Raw genomic sequence first — 17,634 nt, 5'->3', positions numbered from 1 at the left:
CCTCCTTACCTGAGAGAAAGAGACACCACACCTCTGGGTGAGGTGCAGTACCTCTGTGGCGACTGAACCCTCAGGTACACACCAGGAGCAGCGGCAGAGACTATCGAGCGCTGGACAGGGGCAGAGTAAACACCGGGAGCAGTGGGAGACTCTGGAGCGCTGGACTGGGTAAGTAAAGCAAAGTTTTGTTTTTTACTACTTATGCTTATAGGAAAAACTTTTCTGAAAGTGGACAACCTCTTTAATTCTATTTTTACGTAATTAGATCAAAATAATAAGTAACAATTTAATATTTTAGGTATGTGTGAATTTTTGTAGCTTGATTTTATTCAGTTTAATAAAAAAAAATGCATCTTTCATTTTTCTCACGGTTTGTTTTACAAATGTTTTTTTTTATTGGTTTGGCAAACAGTAGTTTGATACAAAATTATTGTGTAAAATGAAACCATGTTATAAAACACAGATCATATACAGTCGTATAGGAATGTCATATTGCATTGAGATATTGATGCCTGTAGTCTTCTTCCACGGCTTAAGCAAATTTTTGGTTCTCTTTGAAATTGTCACCAGATCATGTTTATTCACCTCCGGACAGAGCCAACAAAATGGTTTCATAATCTCCTTTGGTGTCATCCTGCAAATAAAAATAATTATTTTTTTTATCAATTTGCATTATATTGAGACAAACGGGTCAAGTACACGATAATGCTGTACATGGAGTCACTGCAGTTTTGCATTGTGGATCTGAAACTACTGTATGATGCCATAAAGCCATGGAGCTTGTCAAAATTCATTTTTGGTGGTTGAAGGGAACTTGTCACCCAATTCATGCTGCCCAAACTATGCACAATTGCAGCCACCGCAGGTCACTCCCTGAGGAAGGATGCATCGAAACGCGCGTCGGGGTGAGCAGTACACGTGCTGCAGAAACACTCAGCCAGGAGCCAGCACTATAAGAGCATATTATCATTCGCAGGTATGAGGGCATCACAGCCATGAATATGTATCTAGTGTTTTATATTTATTACTACTAGTGGCCAATATGTCATGCCCATACTCTGCTGTTCTTAATCCTGTATAACTTAGTTAGTGCCCTAGTTGAGCATAGGTGCACATTAACTTACACAGACATCCTGCTATTGCTGCAGGTCTGACCCATGTGGACAGGTAGTGCACTTTAGCTGCATGTCTATTCCTTGCTCTGTGTTCCTGTGCTACATTATTACGGTTTCATAAGGCAGTTTGCATCAATGTGTATGCTCTTTTCTTTGCCACCACATACCCTATTTTTTGAATAAAGGTTTTTTATTTTATTATATATGGCCTCCTTGTCGGATTTTCTATTATAGGTTGTGTTCAAGTTTTTCCGATTGGTCTATCCAATTTAGTCAACAGGGATATACTATTTGATGATGTGTATGTTTTGGATTAACATTAGACAGAAATATAAATGTATATCATCTGTTCGTCCTCTGCAATTTTTTAACAATTACAGCCAAGTATATTTTTCTCTAAAATGCTCTTGCATTTCAGAAAAAATATACTTTAAAGAGCCGGCTGGGGACCATAGCCAGAAACCATTCTAGTTCAGCTCTATTCCCGGCCAACTCTTTCCACCACTTTTAGAGGTGATTGATAGATCTCTCACTATGCAAGAGACATGTCAATTACTTGCAACGGCACTGGGAATAGCTGGCTGGGAGGCAGAGCCAACTGTTCTCATCTCCAGCTATGGTCAAAGGCCGGATCGTTAAAGTATATTTTCTCTGAAACGCTAGAGTTTTTCAAAGTAAAAACTACTTTGCAGCAATTATGCAGCCAGGATTTATGCTACTCATGATTTTTACAACATGAATCTGGAGAGAGATTCTCTTTAACACTGGATTTACACACAGAGGAACATTGTGAGACTATAAAATTCTATGGGTGCATAATATTGATCTGTAACTCACAGTTCCAGTCTAGTGTAAAGTGAAACTATTACAAAGCAATATACAGATGTAGAATTTCTTAAAATGACAAAGGTATCATGATGGAGCAAGATGTCCCAATGTAGAATCTCGACAACTAACTATACAATTGGCTTGTGTTGTGTTGAGTGTTCTTGTGTGTTAGTTTAAGCAATGCTAAATCTATGTTTCAGAAAAAAAAGTAAAATTCCACTTCCCTTTATAATTCAAGATATCTGCCTTTTTCTCTATTTGTTAAAGGGCTCTTACAATGTGTCACTAACACACAGTACATCAGATTTAGCAATGTTCCCAGGCCGTAAAACTATTAAAACAGGGACCTGAAATCTGTTAGGCTACGTTCCCACCATCTAGAGCCTGCTGCGGTCCCGACACTGTGGAGAAGTCGCCGGCGGTTTCCGCTCAATATGCTAATGAGCGACACCATTTTTTTTTCCACATGCAGACTTTTCTCATATAGGTTAGTCTATGGGGAAAGCCCGCATGCGGACCCGCCGGAGAAATTGACATGCTGCGGTCTGGAAAGACGTGCCGCATGTCAATTTCAGCAGGTGAGCCGCAGATGCATAGTGGACATGGGATTTCTAGAAATCCATCCACTGTGCTGTAACAGCTGGCCGCTGTGGGTTTGACGCTGCATAAAAATGGAGCTTCAAATCCGCAGCGGCTCCTGATTGTGTGCACATGTCTTGGATTTAAAAAAAAAAAATCTCTCAGCAAGGGATGTGATAAAATATCAAAATAACTCTGGTAGTGCCACAGATCTTTTATTACCTCCCCAATGAAGAAGTACCACCGCAGCCATTCATTGGCCTCCTTGTTGGTGCCTACATGTATGGCATAAAATTAGTGAGGCCAATGATTTACTGAAGCGATTTAGTTACAATTTGTGGCTTCTTGTTATTGTCGAAAGGACAATACCAATCAGAAGAGAAGAAATGGTGTAGCGTGGTATTTAACAGATCAGTAATGATGTTTTTACTATTTTAACACATTAACTGCCTTGAGGCTTTTAAAAAAAAAATCCTGAATAATACCTTTAAGGGCTCATACTCATGTCCGTGGATCTTGGTACGATCATGGACTACAATGCACAGACTGGCCACAAACATCAAGTTGTCATACTCAGATTGGCAGACCAGCAGCTAGTCTGTGCATCCACGGATCCACGGATGTCTGCATGAGCCCCAAGAGTTGGGTAATTTTGTAATTTAGCACATTTGTTAATTCCTCCCCTTCCTCAAAGTCATAACTTTTTAATTTTCTGTCTATATATCTGTAATAGGGCTAGATGGACATCCGGCTTGAAGAACTCTGGAGAAAGATGGGAGAAGAAGGTGCCCTGGTGTGTCTTCAGCGATGCATGGACTTGCCACTGGGAGATTTAGCCAATCCGGAGGCTGCAATGGGAGTGAGCGGTGAACCAAAATCAATGAGCGATGATGTCGTTGGAGCATGCACAGTGGAATGCAACTGAAGAATAATATTTCATATTTTTCTTTGCCAATTAGAGGATCCAGGAAACCAGGAAGGTGTCAGCAATGGCGGAACACAGCAGGCACCTTACCACCACAGCATGCCAGTCAAGGCTCGGTTGGCCACCGGCTTGAGGATGCCGTCACTGGTCCCAGGACTGAAGGACTGGATGGCAGTTGGCTCTTCAGACAAGATGTCATGCAGGAGGACCAGGTGGTGAGCACAGTCTGTCCCATACCCACCTCCCCACTGCCCTAGCACAATTGTTAAATTTATTAGCATCCTATAGGAGTATGCCCCCCCCACAATCGGGATCGATTAGTGAATCCTTCTGAGCCCCGGAGGTTGATGACGTTTGGATGCAACTAGACGAGGGTTCAGATGGCATAGGAGGGGAGCATTGACGTATTGAATTTGTAGACTTATTGCCATGATTGCCAGCTTCCAAAGAATTCCTGGCCAGAATAGAGAAAAAGGACAAGGAAAGACATAGACCCAAACTTAGGTCATTTAACAACTGGCTGCAGGCCTTTTTGCATTTATGCCAGTATTATGGGTGTGAAGTTTCCAAAAAAGTGTTCATGCTTATTTCAGCATGTCAATGTAGTCTTTGAAGCCTACAAAAATATTGTTGGTCTCAGTTGGTATATTTATGACGAGAACTTTAGGCAGAGATTGGTAGTTTTCCCTTCACTTAAATGGGGGGTGAAAGCTGTGGGTTTGTGGCTCAATTTAATGCTGCTGTCAAAGTCAGGTGGTTTGCAGAGGTCACTGACACAAGCATTTTTTAAAAAGGGTACATACAGCGCATTGTGAAAGTATTTGGCCCCCTTGAACATTTCTACCTTTTGCCACATTTCTGGCTTCAAACATAAAGATATAAAATTCTAATTTTTGGGGGAAGAATCAAGAACAAGTGGGACACAATTGTGAAAGTGGAACAAAATTTATTAGATATTTTAAACTTTAACAAATTAAAAGCTGAAAAGTGGGGCATGCAATATTATTCGGCCCCTTTACTTTCAGTGCAGCAAGCTCACTCCAGAAGTTCAGTGAGGATCTCTGAATGATCCAATGTTGTCCTAAATGACTGGTAATGATAAATAGAATCTACCTGTGTGTAATTGTAGCGCCCCGAGGGTTCGGTCGCTACAGAGGTATTGCATCTCACCCAGAGGTGTGATATCTCACTTCCAGGTAAGGATGGAGTGTGGCTCAGGACCCTAACACCCACATGCACTACACCACATTTCCAGGGGACAGGGCGACAATGCTCCCAAGAGTGAGCACAACTATCCCTGTCCCTGGCAGGAGTGGGAGAGGGAACACCTAGAAAGTGGGAAGCCAGTAGTGTGTGGGTGGGGAGAGTAGATCCAGGGTGCACTAGGAAAAGGAGTATATAAGGGGGGCACCATCTTGGAGTCAGTGTTGAGTTGAGTAGAGGAGAGAAGTGACAGGAGCAGAGGCTCTGTAGGAGCTCTGCTCCAGAGGCGGGCCTAGCAACCGAGGCCCAAGCCTGGAGGAGAAAAAGAGAGAGGAGAGGAGCGGAGAAGGCTCCAGGAGTGGAGTGAAGGGACCCCAGGGGTGCGGACCGGCCAGTCGCCACTGTACGCCCGCCGCTACCAGAGTAGGGGGGTCAGGCCAAGAAAGGGAACCGGATCCCTTATCTAGTGGAGGAGAGCAACTACCCTCAGCTAGTAACCGGAGGCTGTGGCATTGCACGTGTCACGGCCCCTCACTACACCCGTTAGGAAGGCACCATATAGGACCCAGGGCAACGGAACATACGTTTGCCCGCCAAGGCCCGAGGAAGCTGGACAGAAACGTGGTCAATTGTGGGGTACGACAGGCCAGAGAAAGGACACATGAAGGGGGTCCTGAAAAGCACTCCAAAGGTACCTGGGAGTTGGCCGAGCCACTCGCCTGGTGAGCACAGTATGACGTGGGCAGCCATTACCTGCAGAAGTGGCTTGGAGTGTAAAACTGTGAGTAAAGACCCTGGACTGCATCACTGGACTCTGAGTCATTACTGTTGCTCCCGCGCACCATCACCCCCATCATCTGCACTCACTGCCCTGAGGCTATACTCTTCCCGTGGGGAGTTATACTACCCTCTGCTGCGCACACAACATCAGCCTCAGCGGACTGCCCCGCAGCGGTGGTTCTCAGTGATCGCAGTCCACGGGTGGCGTAGTCGGACATTTAAACATTAAAAAACAAATAAACAGATCCGCCACTGGTTTGACCACCCTGAGCCACGGGACCGGGTCGCCGCCACGGAGACTACAACCCCCAGCATTACACAGAAACCTGGCTCCGGGTATTCCCCCACACAGTCGGCCCAGGGGGCGCTTCATAATCAAGTCTCCGTATAAATGCACCTGCTCTGTGATAGTCTCAGGGTTCTGTTTCAAGTGCAGAGAGCATCATGAAGACCAAGGAACACACCAGGCAGGTCCGAGATACTGTTGTGGCGAAGTTTAAATCCGGATTTGGATACAAAAAGATTTCCCAAGTTTTAAACATCTCAAGGAGCACTGTGCAAGCGATCATATTGAAATGGAAGGAGTATCAGACCACTGCAAATCTACCAAGACCCGGCCATCCCTCTAAACTTCCATCTCGAACAAGGAGAAGACTGAGCAGAGATCTACAGCTGTGGTGGGAGAGTCTATCCATAGGACAACAATCAGTCGTGCACTGCACAAATCTGGCCTTTATGGAAGAGTGGTAAGAAGAAAGCCATTCTCAAAGATATACAAAAAAAGTCTTGTTTGAAGTTTGCCACAAGCCACCTGGGAGACACACCAAACATGTGGAATAAGGTGCTCTGGTCAGATAAAACCAAAATCGAATTTTTTGGCCACAATGCAAAATGATGTTTGCCGTAAAAGCAACACAGCTCATCACCCTCAAAACACCATCCCCACTGTCAAACATGGTGGTGGCAGAATCATGGTTTGGGCCTGCTTTTCTTCAGCAAGGACAGGGAAGATGGTTAAAATTGATGGGAAGATGGACGCAGCCAAATACAGGACCATTTTGGAAGAAAACCTGTTGGAGTCTGCAAAAGACCTGAGACTGGGACGGAGATTCAGCTTCCAACAAGACAATGATCCCAAACATAAAGCAAAATCTACAATGGAATGGTTGAAAAATAAACGTATCCAAGAGTTAGAATGGCCAAGTCAAAGTCCAGACCTGAATCCAAACGAGTATCTGTGGAAAGATCTGAAAACTGCTGTTCACAAACGCCCTCCATTCAACCTCAATGAGCTTGAGCTGTTTTGCAAGGAAGAATGGGCAAGAATTTCAGCCTCTCGATGTGCAAAACTGATCGTAGCAAAAGATGGCGCTACAAAGTATTAACTCAAGGGGGCCGAATAATATTGCACGCTCAACTTTTCAGTTTTTAATTTGCTAAAAAAGTTTAAAATATCCAAGAAATTTCATTCCACTTCAAAATTGTGTCCCACTTGTTGTTGATTCTTCCCCCCAAAAATTAGAATTTTATATCTTTATGTTTGAAGCCAGAACTGTGGCAAAAGGTAGAAAAGTTCAAGGGGCCAAATACTTTCACAATGCACTATATTTTGCCTTTAATGAGGCTCAATGTAAATTGCCTAACTAGTGAAAGTACAGACATGAGTGTTCCTTTTCTGGAGGCACGCATCCTATGGCAAGATGCTTTAAAAAGGCGAATTTGCCAGGTCAGCCCTCTACAAAGGAATACTTTAACAAGTGCATAGACATTGGTAAAAGTGGAGAGCATGCTAGCTTGGCTAGAATGGTATCCAAACTGCAAGGTGGCCAAGCTATTAATTGAAAGATTCTCTGATGGTTTTGCTATTTCTCCATTTAGCGGTGTCGGTTGTGCTTGGGTAAACAATTAAAAATTTGTGGATCCAGACGTGGTAGAGATATAGATTAACAGATTAAAGCTGGTAAAGTGGCAGGTACCTTTGTTGAATAGCCATTTTCTAATTTTCATCTTTCACCTCTAAGGGTAGTCCCAAAGAAAGAACCAAACTCATTCAATTTAGTGTCAGTGTGTTATATGTCTTTTGATCAGGCGGTGGATGTAGTTAGAGGGTTTGGGTCTGGTGCCTTAGTGACAAGCTACACAGTGTGCAGAATTATTAGGCAAGTTGTATTTTAGAGGATTATTTTTATTATTGATCAACAACTATGCTCTCAATCAACCCAAAAGACTCATAAATATCCAAGCTTAATATTTTTGGAAGTTGGAGTGGTTTTTTTTTAGATTTGGCTATCTTAGGAGGATATCTGTTTGTGCAGGTAACTATTAATGTGCCGAATTATTAGGCAACTTAATAAAAACCAAATATAATCCCATCTCCCTTGTTTATTTTCACCAGGTAAACCAATATCAGTGCACAAAATTTAGAAATAAACATTTCTGACATGCAAAAACAAAAACATTAGTGATCATTATAGCCACCTTTCTTTATGATGACACTCAACAGCCTTCTATCCATAGATTCTGTCAGTTGCTTGATCTGTTTTCGATCAACATTGCATGCAGCAGCCACCACAGCCTCCCAGACACTGTTCCAAGAGGTGTACTGTTTTCCCTCCATGTAGATCTCACATTTTATGATGGACCATAGGTTCTCTATGGGGTTCAGATCAGGTGAACAAGGGGGCCATGTCATTATTTTTTCTTCTTTTAGACCTTTACTGGCCAGCGACGCTGTGGAGTAGTTGGATGCATGTGATGGAGCATTGTCCTGCATGAAAATCATGTTTTTCTTGAACGATACCGCCTTCTTCCTGTACCACTGCTTGAAGAAGTTGTCTTCCAAAAACTGGCAGTAGGTCTGGGAGTTGAGCTTCACTCCATCCTCAACCCGAAAAGGTCCCACAAGTTCATCTTTGATGATACCAGCCCATACCAGTACCCCACCTCCACCTTGCTGGTGTCTGAGTCGGAGTGGAGCTCTCTGCCCTTTACCGATCCAGCCTCTGGCCCATCCATCTGGGCCTTCAAGAGTCACTCTCAGTCCATAAAACCTTTGAAAAATCAGTCTTAAGATATTTCTTGGCCCATTCTTGAAGTTTAATCTTATGTTTCTTGTTCAAAGGTGGTCGTTTTTCAGCCTTCCTTACCTTAGCCATGTCCCTGAGTATCACACACCTTGTGCTTTTTGCTACTCCAGTAACGTTGCAGCTCTGAAATATGGCAAAACTGGTGGCGAATGGCATCTTGGCAGCTTCACGCTTGATTTTCCTCAATTCATGGGCAGTTATTTTGCGCATTTTTTGGCCAACACGCTTCTTGCGACCCTGTTGGCTATTTGCCATGAAACGCTTGATTGTTCGGTGATCACGCTTCAAAAGTTTGGAAATTTCAAGACTGCTGCAGCCCTCTGCAAGACATCTCACAATTTGGGACTTTTCAGAGCCCGTCAAATCTCTCTTCTGACCCATTTTGCCAAAGGAAAGGAAGTTGCCTAATAATTAAGCACACCTTATATAGGGTGTTGATGTCATTAGTTAACACCCCTCCTCATTACAGAGATGCACATCACCAGATTTACTTAATTGGTATTTGGCTCTCAAGCCTATACAGTTTGGAGTAGGACAACATGTATAAAAATTATCATGTGATCAAAATACTCATTTGACTAATAATTCGGCACACAGTGTAGACAGCGTTTAGATCAATACCTATCCACCCGAATGGCTTTAATTTACTGGGTTTTCAGTTTGGCGGTTTCTTTTATGTAGATAAATGTTTATGGAGTGCTCACTACCTTATTTTTACTTTGTGCCTTTTTCTTCCTTTATTGAATGGGTTGTTGCGGTATAATGTATGAAGGGAGGGATGGCACATTATTTACATTATTTTTTATTTGAAGGGAAAAAGGACTCCTATGTGTGTAGTCAACTGTTGTGTACTTTTTAGCTAACTTGCAATAATTTTTGTAACCCAATAGCAAAGGATAAGACGAGATTCTTCTGCCAGTTGTACTTAGTATTTGGGGATTATGATAGATACAATTAAAGATGAATTTCAATTGCCGGTAAACAAGATTATTAAATGCAGAAAAGCATTAGTTACGTTATGTTAAAAAAAGAAAGCAACAATTAAAGATGAAGAATCTCTATTAGGGCTATTGGCCTTTGCTTCTATGGTGCTGCCAATGGGTAGGGCCATTTTTATGCGATTAGCGATGTATATTGCAGGGATAAGGAATTCATCTTTTCATGTGCATATTTCTAAGGAAATCAAGGAAGACCTGGAAATTTGGTTGGAGACTTTGAAATATTTTAACAGCAGAATGGCACGGCGAGATCCCTTTGTAGCAACTGAGGATATGAATTTGTTTATTGATGTGGCAGGGTCACACAGTTTTGGCGTCTATTGGAATGGGAAATGGGGCACGACCAGGTGGCATCAGGCCTGGGGACCAATGCCAAGTTTTTCGAGCTTGTGCCAGGGACCGAAATAGGTGGGATTTTCTGGAGTGTTTATGGGCATTAATTTGGTCTCAATGATGGAACTCTTACAATGCTCGGTGGAGGCATCAACATGGAAAGGCTATTTGGCAGCATGGGAGCAATGGTCCAGTTTTTGTAGTGTCAAGAATTGGGATTTATTTCAAAGTCAGGAGCAGGCTGCTTTGTTATTCTGTATGAAGGCTTTTGAAAAAGTGCTTGCATATTCCACGGTGGAGAGGAACTTGGCTGGGGTATCTTTTTTCCCTTATAATCTTTGGAATACGGCCTTTGAATAGTTATTGTTAGTGAAGAGTTATGCACGGTTTCTCGTCCTTGTTGTTAATTAATTCAAACTGTTTCTTTTTCTACAGCAGCTTTGTTACTATTTTTCGCTGCTCTGCACATAGGAGAGCTACTTCATAGGAGAAGCAGGTAATGGATGGTCTAGGCACAAGGCACGTATTAGTCAACACTGGTTATGTTTTAGTCCATATAGTTAGATCACAAGGTGATTAGTCTGGAAAGGGCAAAAGTTTGAGATTAATGGTTTTCTGGACCTCCACATATGTCCAGTCTGGTAAGCCACCAGTCTGATAAGCCACTGACGCAGTTTCAGTTTTTCAGTTCAGAAGTGTTTTAAGGAAATTGTTGTCTAACTTGGGTTTAGGTGACAGGTACTTTTTAATTTACTCTTTTAGTAGTTGGGCTGCGGTTTGAGTAAGTCTGTTTTTAACTGTATATTAGAAAGTAACCTGGTGCTAATATTCTTTTTATAGTTTTCACAGGTTATACAATTTGGATTCTGGGGCATTCCATCATCCATTGTCTTCTGATCAAGTGAAAGTTTGTAGGCTGGGTATCAGAGGACAAAGATGGGATGGCCGATCTATATCGTTCTGATGATAAGCGACAGATTTCTGGCCCCTGACATCCTTATCATCCATCTTAGTGGAAACAACATAGGGAAACTAGGGACATCTTTCAAATGAAGAAATGTTTGCTGGAGATCAGGTTGGTTCTAGGTGTTAAGATCATATTTTCTGAACTTCTAGACTACTGTGAGTTAAGTCTATAAATAAAGGCATCGCGAAAACTGTAGCAACGTCATGTGACAAGAAACCATATTGTTTTGTGCTACTATAGGGACTTATTATATAGACCAATCGTTCTATATACTATCAAAGCAGAGGGTGACCCGAGGGTCAGAAATGAATGATACTGGGTCATCAATAGGTGAAAAACTTGCATAACTTTATTGAAATCAGGTAGGATAAAGTGCATCAGACAAATAGATAAAAATTACCAAAGGTGCTCTCAATGGCACGTACCAGACTCATTTTTTAATTTTAAGAAAGGGTGTATATGATACATAATATATAATATGATAAATCACATGCTATCCAAAAATATCGGATGACTATGTATCATTAATCTAGGCACATTGTATTGACCACATAAACAAGTGGTACTACATTACATATGTTATTTCATTCATTTAGAGTCCAAGACCGCCATAAAGTGCACCTCCCCCATAAAAACACCTAAGTGCCTACAGGTGGCAAGGTGCTGGACCCATATGTTAGATTGGCCAGAGTACATAAACATTGTAGAGTGGATGTGTATAGAATTTAATATGAGTTATAATAATCATGAATTATGTAGCCTCATATCATCAATTTACCAAAAGTATAATATATGACCACAGTGGTGTGACCACTGTATACATATTACTTCAGTCTCTCAAGTCCAGAAACACCGGCCACACAGTGCACCCCCCCGACGCGCGTTTCGGCGTGAGCCTTCCTCAAGGGGTGTATATCCATAATGATGGGCTGCTATAAATAGGATCCCAAATGATTATTACACATGTACAGAAGTAGGCACGCCCCCAAACAAGACAGTGTCAAGCGGGGCGTTTTCATCCAGAATACATCTCCTGCACATGTTTATGCCGGTAATGGCCGCATACCCGGAAGTGCACAACATCATGTACTGCGCATGTCTTTGATGATGCTGACCGAGTCACCGGAAGTGTGCAAGTAATGGTGTACTGCGCATGTCTCTGATAACGCTGGTTGCGTCATCGGTGTTGATGTAATGTGCATCATGTGCCTCAAAACACTCACCGCGCATGTCTATATCATTCGATATTTTTGGATAGCACGTGATTTATCATATTATACAGTACAGACCAAAAGTTTGGACACACCTTCTCATTTAAAGATGTTTCTATATTTTCATGACTATGAAAATTGTACATTCACACTGAAGGCATCAGGTGGAATTATATACTTAACAAAAAAGTGTGAAACAACTGAAAATATGTCTTATATTCTAGCTTCTTCAAAGTAGCCACATTTTGCTTTCATTACTGCTTTGCACACTCTTGGCATTCTCTTGATGAGCTTCAAGAGGTAGTCACCGGAAATGGTTTTCACTTCACAGGTGTGCCCTGTCAGGTGTAATAAGTGAGATTTCTTGCCTTATAAATGGGGTTGGGACCATCAGTTGTGTTGTGCAGAAGTCAGGTGGATACACAGCTGATAGTCCTACTGAATAGACTGTTAGAATTTGTATTATGGCAAGAAAAAAGCTGCTAAGTAAAGAGAAACGAGTGGCCATCATTACTTTAAGAAATGAAGGTCAGTCAGTCCCAAAAATTGGGCAAACTTTGAAAGTGTAGCTGCAAAAACCATCAAGCGCTACAAAGAAACTGGCTCACATGAGGACCTCCCCAGGAAAGGAAGACCAAGAGTCACCTCTGCTTCTGAGGATAAGTTTAACCGAGTTACCAGCCTCAGAAGTCGCAGGTTAACAGCAGCTCAGATTAGAGACCAGGTCAATGCCACACAGAGTTCTAGCTACAGACACATCTCTTGAGCAACTGTTAAGAGGAGACTTTGTGCAGCAGGCCTTCATGGTAAAATAGCTGCTAGGAAACCACTGCTAAGGACAAGCAACAAGCAGAAGAGACTTGTTTGGGCTAAAGAACACAAGGAATGGACATTAGACCAGTGGAAATCTGTGCTTTGGTCTGATGAGTCCAAATTTGAGATCTTTGGTTCCAAACACCGTGTCCTTGTGCGACGCAGAAAAGGTGAACGGATGGACTCTACATGCCTGGTTCCCACCGTGAAGCATGGAGGAGGAGGTGTGATGGTGTGGGGGTGCTTTGCTGGTGACACTGTTGGGGATTTATTCAAAATTGAAGGCATACTGAACCAGCATGGCTACCTCAGCATCTTGCAGCGGCATGCTATTTCATTCGGTTTGCATTTAGCTGGACCATCATTTATTTTTCAACAGGACAATGACCCCAAACACACCTCCAGGCTGTGTAAGGGCTATTTGACCAAGTAGTAGAGTGATGGGGTGCTACGCCAGATGACCTGGCCTCCACAGTCACCAGACCTGAACCCAATCGAGATGGTTTGGGGTGAGCTGTACCGCAGAGTGAAGGCAAAAGGGCCAAAGAGTGCTAAGCATCTCTGGGAACTCCTTCAACATTGTTGGAAGACCATTTCCAGTGACTCTTGAAGCTCCTCAAGAGAATGCCAAGAGTGTGCAAAGCAGTCATCAAAGCAAAAGGTGGCTACTTTGAAGAAGCTAGAATATAAGACATATTTTCAGTTGTTTCACATTTTTTTGTTAAGTATATAATTCCACGTGTGTTAATTCATAGTTTTGATGCCTTCAGTGTGAATGTACAATTTTCAAAGTCATGAAAATACAGAAAAAAAATTTAAATGAGAAGGTGTGTCCAAACTTTTGGTCTGTACTGTATATTATGTATCATATACACCCTTTATGGTTCTTAAAACTAAAAAATGAGTCCGATACGTGCTATTTGTCTGACGCACTTTATCCTACCTGATATCAATAAAGTTATGCAAGTTTTTCACCTATTGATGACCCAGTATCGTTCATTGCTGACCCTCGGGTCACCCTCTTCTTTGTGAGTTAAGTCTGCTGACTTCAGATTTTGTAAAGACATAAGAAAGTGTTTTAATAGGTTGATTTGTAAGTTTATGCCAAAAATTGGAGGTTTCTCCTTTTGTCACATTGACTTGTAAGGTTGGGTACCCGGCCTTTTTTTTCAAAGTGATTTGGTTCATATATTGGAAATTGGGAATGATATTTTCAACCTAAACCTACAAGCGTTAGTGGAAATAGCCCCTGGTGGGGAGGAGCCATGCTTGCTTAGTATGACTGGCCCACCGGCCATCTTGCCTTTCAGGTAACAGAATGAACAGCAAGTTTGAGCTCAGTTAATAGGCTTGAGTATTTGCTAAGCTGAAGTTATTTGTTTAAAATTTTTAGGATATAGAAGTTTACAGAGTTTTTGGATATATAGATTCTGTATGTTACTAATCTGAATAAAGGCCGTGGCCAATTGTATCCACCAAGTCAGCGGGTCTTAATCTGCAGGTTAATAGCGTTCTGACACCATGCGCACCGGCAGCGAAAGGGGCTGCCGGAAGGAAATTAACTTTATTTCTTCAGCAGCGTTCAGCTTCCAGTCATATGGGTGGTGCCAGGTCATTTTCAGTCTCCATTCAGCGCAAAGTGAGAAGTGGCTGTAACTCTTGGCTCTGACTGACAGTCAGGTTCATTTTAGGGTGCATTCTCACGTTCAGGATTTGCTGAGGGCTTGATGCTGTGTATTTATGCAGCATCAGAACCGCAGCGGCCAGATCTTACAGCATAGTGGATGGGATTTCTAGAAATCCCATGTCCACTACGCGTCTCTGTGCGCTTGTGGATCACCTGCGGAAACTGTGATGTGGCGCGTCTTTCAGATCCGCAGCATGTCAATTTCTCTTGTGAGTACACATGTGGATTTCTCCCATAGACTTATATGAATGAGGAAAATCCGAATGTGGAAAAAAAATGCGTATCCGCTAATTTGCATAATGAAGGAGGAAGTGGTGCAGATGTTCTGCAGCGTCGGGGCAGCGGGTCCTGATAGTGGGAACGTATCTCTAAGGTATATTACATAGTAATTTTCATATTCACTGTAAGTTTTGAAATGAATATATGAAATTGTAAAATCCTTTTAATAAGAATTCTTAAGGAGCCTTATAATGTAAAACAATATTGATAAATCTCTGACCACTGAGAAACAGACTTCAAAATGTTCTTCCAATATATATTACAAAAAAAATGACTTTAAGTATGCAGATCAGGAGAAAGTGACAAATCAGACCATGTTATTCATATTATTCACTCATCATCTTTAATATCTTCTGGATCTAAATGGTGTTAGTTACATAATCACGAGTATCTTCTCTCCATACAAATAGTTGGGCTCATTTTTATACTTACCAAAATTGCCTGATGCAGAGTTTTTCCATACTGTCTCTTGTAGTGGGTTTTGATTTCATTCATATCTATTTCTGACCGGGAAACCATGACACGAATTAACGCCTTGTCCCGAGTTCCAGAGCCCTGTTGAACAGAAGATATATGTGTATAACTTCTCATATGAACAGGTATTAAAGGGGTTATTCACTTTTGCTGTATTTTAATAAGTGTGTTGGGAATATGATTTGTGGCGCTTACTAATGTATACAGTGCCTCGAAAAAGTATTCGTACCCCGTCAATTTTTCCACATTAGACCCACAATCTTCAATGTACTTTATTGGGATTTTATGTGATATACCAACATAAAGTAGCAAGTATTTGTGAAGTGTAAAGGAAATAAAAAAATCTGTATTAATTATTTTAAAAATATAAATCTGAAAATTTTGTGAAAGATGTGCACTTGTATTCGGCCTCCTCTAGTCTGATACCCCTAAATAACATCTTGAGTGAATAATTGCCTCCAGAAGTCACATAATTGGTAAATTGTGTCCACCTGTGGGAATTTATTCTTAGTATTACTACAGCTGTACTGCGAAGGCCTCAAAGGTTTGTTTGAGAACATTAAAGCTCAAACAGCATCATGAAAACAAAGAAGCACCAGACAGGTCAGGGATAAAGTTGTAAAGAAGAGTAAAGCAGGCTTAGATTATAAAAAAAATAGCCCAGGCTCTGAACATCTCAAGTAGCATTGTTCAATCCATCATCCAAAAATGGAAGGAGTATGGTACAACTGCAAACCTACCAACACATGGCCGTCCACCTAAACTGACATCCTAAGCAAGGAGATCACTAATTAGAGAAAAAGCCAAGAGGCCACTCTGGAGCAGCTGCAGAGTTCCTCAGCTGAGGAGGGAGAATCTGTTCACAGGACATTTATTAGGCAACATTCACACATTCAGTATTTGGTCAGTATTTTACATCAGTATTTATAAGACAAAACCAGGAATGGGTGAAAAATGCAGAAGTGGTGCATGTGTTTCTATTATACTTTTCCTCTGATTGTTCCACTCCTGGTTTTCGCTTACAAATGCTGATGTAAAGTATTGAATAAATACTGAATGTGTGAACGTGGCCTTAGTCATATACTTAACAAATATTGCCTTTGTGGAAGAGTGGCAAGAAGAAAGCCATTTTTGAAAGCATATAGTAAAAAGTCCCATTTGCAGTTTGCAAAAGGCCATGTAGGGTAGACACTGCTACAATGTGGAAGAAGGTGCTCTGGTCAGATGAGACAAAAGTAAAACTTTATGGGCTAAATTCTGTCTGTGGCAGAAAACTAACACTGCACATCACCATGAAAACACCATCCCCACCGTCAAACATAGTAGCAGCAGCATCATGCTTTTCTTCAGCATGGACATGGAAGTAGGTCAGATTTGATAAAAAGATGGATGGAGCTAAATATAGGGCAATCCTGGACGGAAACCTGTTAGAGGCTGCAAAAGACTTGAGACTGAGGAGTTGGTTCACCTTCCAGCAGGACAACGACCCAAGTCCAAGTCAAAATCTCATTGACAATCTGTGGCAAGACTTGAAAATTGCTGTCACAGAGGCTTTCCATCCAACCTCACAGAGCTAGGGCTAGTTTACAAATTCCAGCCTCTAGATGTGCAACGCTGGTAAAGACTTGCAGCAGTAATTGCAGCGAAAGGAGGTCCTACAAATTATTGTAGGACTTAAAAGGAGCTGAATACAAATGCACATCAGTATTTTCAGATTTCTAAGATTTTTAAAATAATTAGAAAAACATGTATCATTTCCTTTACATTTCATAAAATACTTGCTACATTATGTTTGTGTATCAAATAAAAAAAAAACATTTACGTTTGTGGGAGTAGCGAGAAAAAAATGTGGAAAAGTTCACAGGGTATGAATACTCTCTAAGGCACTCTAAGTATTACAGGTTCTTCTCCTGCACTTGTTAGTACAACCTTCCTCATAGACTGCACAGCTCTTCGCTGTCCTCTACTGATGGAGTGGTTTGGTCATATACTCCTCCATCAGCCTCCTAGCAATCAAAATACATTTCAGACAGGAAAACTGTTTTTTAGTTCCAGAAGGGTGGACAGTAGTGATGAGCGAGCACTAAAATGCTCAGGTGCTCGAAGCTCGGGTCGAGCACATTGGAATACTCGGGTGCTCGATCCGAGCAACGAGCCCAATGTAAGTCTATGGGAAACTTGAGCATTTTTCTGGCGGTCCCCCCCGGCGGTCTGCAGAAGGTCAAAAATTGCCCAAATCGATGGGAACAGTGCTCAATTAAACGTCAGGCAGGCAGAATATATAGGCAGACAGGCAGGCTGGGTATATAGGAGGGTGCATGAAAAATATAGCAGGGCACTCAGAACACACTAGTTC

At 41.8% G+C, this 17,634-nt stretch overlaps 1 protein-coding gene across 1 annotated transcript in view; it reads right to left on the bottom strand.

Annotated features, from left to right (window-relative positions):
* Positions 1 to 371: 371 nt before the first annotated feature.
* LOC141252826 (annexin A1-like) overlaps positions 372 to 17,634 on the bottom strand; it is a 66,264-nt gene continuing 49,001 nt past the window's right edge. Inside the window, exons 12-13 of the mRNA XM_073670587.1 lie at positions 15,237 to 15,359; positions 372 to 634 (exon numbers count right to left, since the gene is read on the bottom strand). Coding sequence (XP_073526688.1) covers positions 578 to 634; positions 15,237 to 15,359 — 180 coding nt within the window. The 3' untranslated portion in view covers positions 372 to 577. The remainder of the gene's footprint in view (positions 635 to 15,236; positions 15,360 to 17,634) is intronic.

The sequence above is a fragment of the Phyllobates terribilis genome, unplaced genomic scaffold (genome assembly GCF_046119375.1).
Source record: "Phyllobates terribilis strain yellow unplaced genomic scaffold, ASM4611937v1 Scaffold_1__5_contigs__length_1240528914, whole genome shotgun sequence".
Lineage (NCBI taxonomy): Eukaryota > Metazoa > Chordata > Amphibia > Anura > Dendrobatidae > Phyllobates > Phyllobates terribilis.
Note: the sequence above shows the minus strand (reverse complement) of the source record. Positions and strands in the feature narration are given on the sequence as shown.